General features: G+C 43.0%; 1 protein-coding gene across 1 annotated transcript; it reads right to left on the bottom strand.

The window, feature by feature from the left end:
- Positions 1 to 1,237: 1,237 nt before the first annotated feature.
- LOC136840010 (trichohyalin-like) lies at positions 1,238 to 4,362 on the bottom strand. The gene has a single exon (XM_067106293.1). It carries the CDS (start codon positions 3,026 to 3,028, stop codon positions 1,415 to 1,417), a length of 1,614 nt encoding a protein of 537 aa, XP_066962394.1. The 5' UTR covers positions 3,029 to 4,362; the 3' UTR covers positions 1,238 to 1,414.
- Positions 4,363 to 4,809: the final 447 nt, after the last annotated feature.

Consider the following 4,809-nt stretch of genomic DNA (forward strand, 5'->3'; position numbering starts at 1 on the left):
TCCGCAACCCTCCACCCACAGTCATCCACCTGGTATCTTATACAACCTTACACCCACAAACCTACATCCACAACCCTCCACCCACAGTCATCCACCTGGTATCTACCCACAACCATCCACATACAACCTTACACCCACAACCCTCTACCCACAACCCTACATAACCCTCTGACAACAGCCATCCACCCACAACTCTCCACACACAGTCATCCACCTGGTCTCTACCATAACCATCCACATACATGCTTACACCCACAACCCTACACTCACAACCCTTCACCCACAGTCATCCAGTTGGTCTCTGCCCACAACCATCCACATACAGCCTTACGTCCTTAACCCCTACCCACAAACTTACACCCATAACCCTTCATCCACTGTCATCCAACTGGTCTCTGCCCACAGCCATCCACATACAACCTTACACCCACCCCACAACCCTTTATTCACAACCTTACACCCACAGCTATCTACAAAGAATCTTGGTGTCACAACCTCCACCCACAACCATATTAATAGAGAGAGAGAGAGAGAGAGAGAGAGAGAGAGAGAGAGAGAGAGAGAGGGGGGATTTAGAAATTAATATCTGCAGAAAAAAAATCTCCCTTTAAAACCACGAGATACGTTTTATATAAACTTTGCTAAATGATATACTTAGAGCAAGTGTAGCATTAGGCCTACAGTCTACAGTGCCAAGCACCTAGCATTTACTTTCTATTCTTTGGAATTTATTTGATTCATTTTCAAGAACAAATTCCAATAAGAAGGTAAATACTAGATGCAAGGCACTGTAGACTGTAGGCCTAATGCTACAGTTGCTCTAAGTATATCATTTAGCAAAGTTTATATGAAATGTATCTCGTGGTTTTAAAGGGAGATTTTACTTCTGCAGGTTTTACTTTACAGATCTCCTCTCTCTCTCTCTCTCTCACTGCTTTTGGCACACATTTTACGGACTATTCCAACCCTCCCTATTTATCCGGGCTTGGGACCGGCACTGAGAGTGGGTAGGCAAGCCAGCCCACTCTCAGCGGCTAGGTTAAATGCTGTGTTTCCACAGCAGGAAACTGAACTGAGTCATTCAGTCGAGCTCACTTGCTGAGCTCCTCCTGACTGAGACAAAAGACCAAACAAGAATGGGTCACAGAATGGCCCGATGACTGTGGGGCTGAACAGCACCCAAAGCAACATGAGAACAACCGCCATGAACACCTTCGGGGGTTGGGGGTTTGGGGGAGCTTGAAGGTGTGGGGGAATCATTGGGTCCTTCTCGCGCTGCTGAAGATGAACGCTCAGCCTCACGGTCGCCGAGTCGGTCTGTGACTCACTCCTGTTGGCTGTAGAAGGCAAGGCATCAAGATTTGCCTGTTTTTGCCTATCTATTTGTTCCTGCGGGATTGCCTCATCAGCTTTCCTATGTGGGGGATCGCCTCCCCAGTACTGTGTCCTGGGGAATCGCCTCCTCGCCATTTTGTACTGAGGGCTCGCTGCTAACTCCAGAGTTCTTGTTACAATCTCCCATCGTCGCTTCCGGGATTCTCTCGTCTCCGTGGATGACATCCGTCAAGGTCTGAGTTAGGACCTCCCACTGCTTCCCATAGTTGGTCCTCTCACGTTGGGCGTCGCAGTATTTCCGGTGTTGTTTTTCCTTCCTCATCCGCAAGAGCTCACACGGGTCCTCTTCTTGGCCTTCGTTTTCCTTTCTTGTCGTTGGCTCAGCAAACTTGTCTTGCTCCTCCTCCTTTTCGCTCTTGTTGTCAAGAACTTCATTTTCATACTGCAATGCAATGTGTTGCAGATGGAAGTTCCTCTGAGCTGTCCCGTGGAGAAGTGTCATTAACATGTATTTGTCCTGAGTCCTCAAAGCCTCTTCCAGTCTTCTTTGGCGTTCCCGGAAACCTTGTTCTTCCCTTATCATATTTTCTTCTTGTTTCCTACACTTTTCTTTCAACATTTCACATTCCTGTCTAAGTTGTTTCAGTTCGTCCTCACCTTCCCGCAGCTTTTCGATTTCGTGGTCCTTCTGCTTCAGAATCTCTTCATAATGCTTTTTCATTTCAAGCTGTTCTCTCGCCTTCTCCTGAAGTAAAAGCTGGTAGTGCCCTGATCGTTCTTCCATTTCTCTGCGTAGATCGTTCCGCTCATTGGACAGATTTTCCACTTGGTTCTCCAGCTGTTTCTTTTCTTCTTGAAGGTCCTCTTCATCTTTCCTCTTTTCCTGTAACTCTTGCTGCCAGCGTTCGTTTGCTCTGTTTAGCGTTAGCACTTGGCCCTCTAGTTGTTGTTCTTGGCTCAATAAATCGCGTATTTGTTTCTCTCTCTTCTGGACCTCTTCCTCGAAATAGCTTGCAACTTTTCTTGCCCTGTTGTCTGCTTCCTCCAGCAAGCTGTCCAGTTCCTTTCCACGATTCAGAGCGATGCCTAGTTTATCTTCTAGTCCTTCTCTTTCACATATGAGCTTTCTTTCCGTGTTTAAGAGGCTTTCTATCTGGAGGTCCTTGTGTTCAAGCTCTACTTTCAACGTTATGAGGGAAGCCTCCATCTCATTTCCTCTCTTCTTTTCTTCCTCCAGAGAAATTTCCATCTCCTTCCCATGATGGAGAGCGTCCTGTAGAATTCGGTTGTCCGCTTTTTCCTTCCTTAAACATTCATTCAGTTCAGCTTCCTGATCTGCATACTTTCTCAGCAAGACATCTTTTTCGGCGAGTTGATTCCGAAGCCAAACAATTTCCTCCTTTGCTTCCTTCCACAGGCGTTCCATGTTACCTGCAGTGGCCTGGCTCGTTTCCAGTGCTACTTCTAGTCTCTGCCTTTCTACTTCCGCCCTTTCATTTTCCAGTTCTTCCTGTTTTAGACGATATTCCAGTCTTGAAACTTCCCTCGTATCCATTTCCAGATCATGCTCACCATCTTCCAGTTCTTGATCATCTTCCAGGCTGGGCACTTCGCTGGTATCCGTTTCCAGATCTTCATCACTATCTTCCAGTTCTGGATCATCTTCCAGTCTGGGCACTTCGCTGGTATCCATTTCCAGGTCATCCTCGCTGTAATCCGGTTCTTCAAAGTCTAGACAATCTTCCAGTGTAGATACTTCTGCTCATTTGCATTTCCAGGTCATCCTCGTTGTATTCCAGAGTAGATACTTCGCTCTATACGTTTCAGATCATCCTCGCTGTCTTCCAGGTCCATTTCTACATCATATTCCAGTTCAACTTCGTCTTCCACTTCATGAAGTTTGGGTCTATAAGGTCTGCATTTCCAATAAACAGCAAACGCCAAGCATGCCAACAAGGCCAATCCTGGGATGGCGATGGCAAAGGCTGGCGTCCTCAAGCTGTTTGGGTGTTCAACAAATTCTGGTTCAAAAGAATCAACAGCAGCAGCAAGAGTATCCTGTACTCGTAAACTACTGTCGACTCTTTGACAACAATAGAAATTAACACAGTCCTTGATTATTGAGGAATATAAATCTCCCATTACATATGCTAAGACACAAAGGATGATGCAATATACTTCAAACATTGTTCAGTATTAACCGTATACATTTGCTCTCTTTACGCCTTGTTTTGGAAACTGTACGGCTCAGGATTCAGGATTTGGAGGCTCTGCTCTGAGGATCCGAAGAGCGCCTTCGATTCCTGGCTCGGCTCCGAAGGATTCGGTCTTCTTCTTCTTCTTCTTCAGGATTTAGGATTCGGAGGAGCTTCTTGAAGACCCGAAGACTTCAGCAACTGGGTTCCGACCGAGCTCGTTCAATCCCTGGCTCGGCTCCGTCTTCTTCTTCTTCTTCTTCTTCTTCTTCTTCTTCTTCTTCTTCTTCTTCTTCTTCTTCAGGATTCAGAATTTGGAGGAGCTTCTTGAAGACCCGAAGACTTCAGCAACTGGGTTCCGACCGAGCTCCTTCAATCCCTGGCTCGGCTCCCAAGGATTTCGTCGTCTCGCCTTCTTCTTCTTCGTCACTTTTTTGGAAAAGTCTCTGGAGACGCTGCAGCAGCTGCAGTAGTCCTTCTGAAGGATTTTAAGGATCCACGTCTCGTCGTCACAGGAATCACACGAAATCACAAGTTTACTTTCTCAAGTCCAAAATTCTCCTCAGCCTGTATATACGCTAATCTCTCTCAATTTTTGTTTTTTGATTTTTTTCGTCTTTGTATTAATTTTTCTCAAATTTATTGACGCCATAATTCACGTTGCCGATTCTGATTTTTCTTTCATTTTCTTTCCCTGTGTTCAGTATTCCTCTTTTGCTTTCAGTTCATAACTTTATTGTTGTTAGTAATAGTAACATCGTAATGATGACGATGATGGTTATTATTATTATTATTATTATTATTATTATTATTATTATTATTATTATTATTGAAAATAATGGTTGTTTTCACGGCATTTCACTTGTATAGAGGCCGCTCTATTCGTCTTACAATCTTCTTATAAATGTACAGTATAGCTTCTATATTAAGTTTCTTAAGGACTTTATTATTATTATTATTATTTATTTTTGCAGTAGTATTAATAGTAGTATATATTTATAATTGTTAATTATCTTTGGTACTAGTAATAGTAATACAGTAATCATTATTATCATCATTATTATTATTATATTCTCATTATAAGCAGTGGTAGCAGTAGTAGTTATAATGCAATTATTATTATTATTATTAGTAGTAGTAGTAGTAGTACAGTAGTAGTATAGTAGTAGTAGTAGTAGTAGTAGTAAAAATAAAGAAATTATTATTATTATTATTATTATTATTATTATTATTATTCCAGTTTGGTACAGGCCGATAGATCGTAAAACTGATTTAATTA

This window comes from Macrobrachium rosenbergii, chromosome 7 (assembly GCF_040412425.1).
Source record: "Macrobrachium rosenbergii isolate ZJJX-2024 chromosome 7, ASM4041242v1, whole genome shotgun sequence".
Classification (NCBI taxonomy): domain Eukaryota; kingdom Metazoa; phylum Arthropoda; class Malacostraca; order Decapoda; family Palaemonidae; genus Macrobrachium; species Macrobrachium rosenbergii.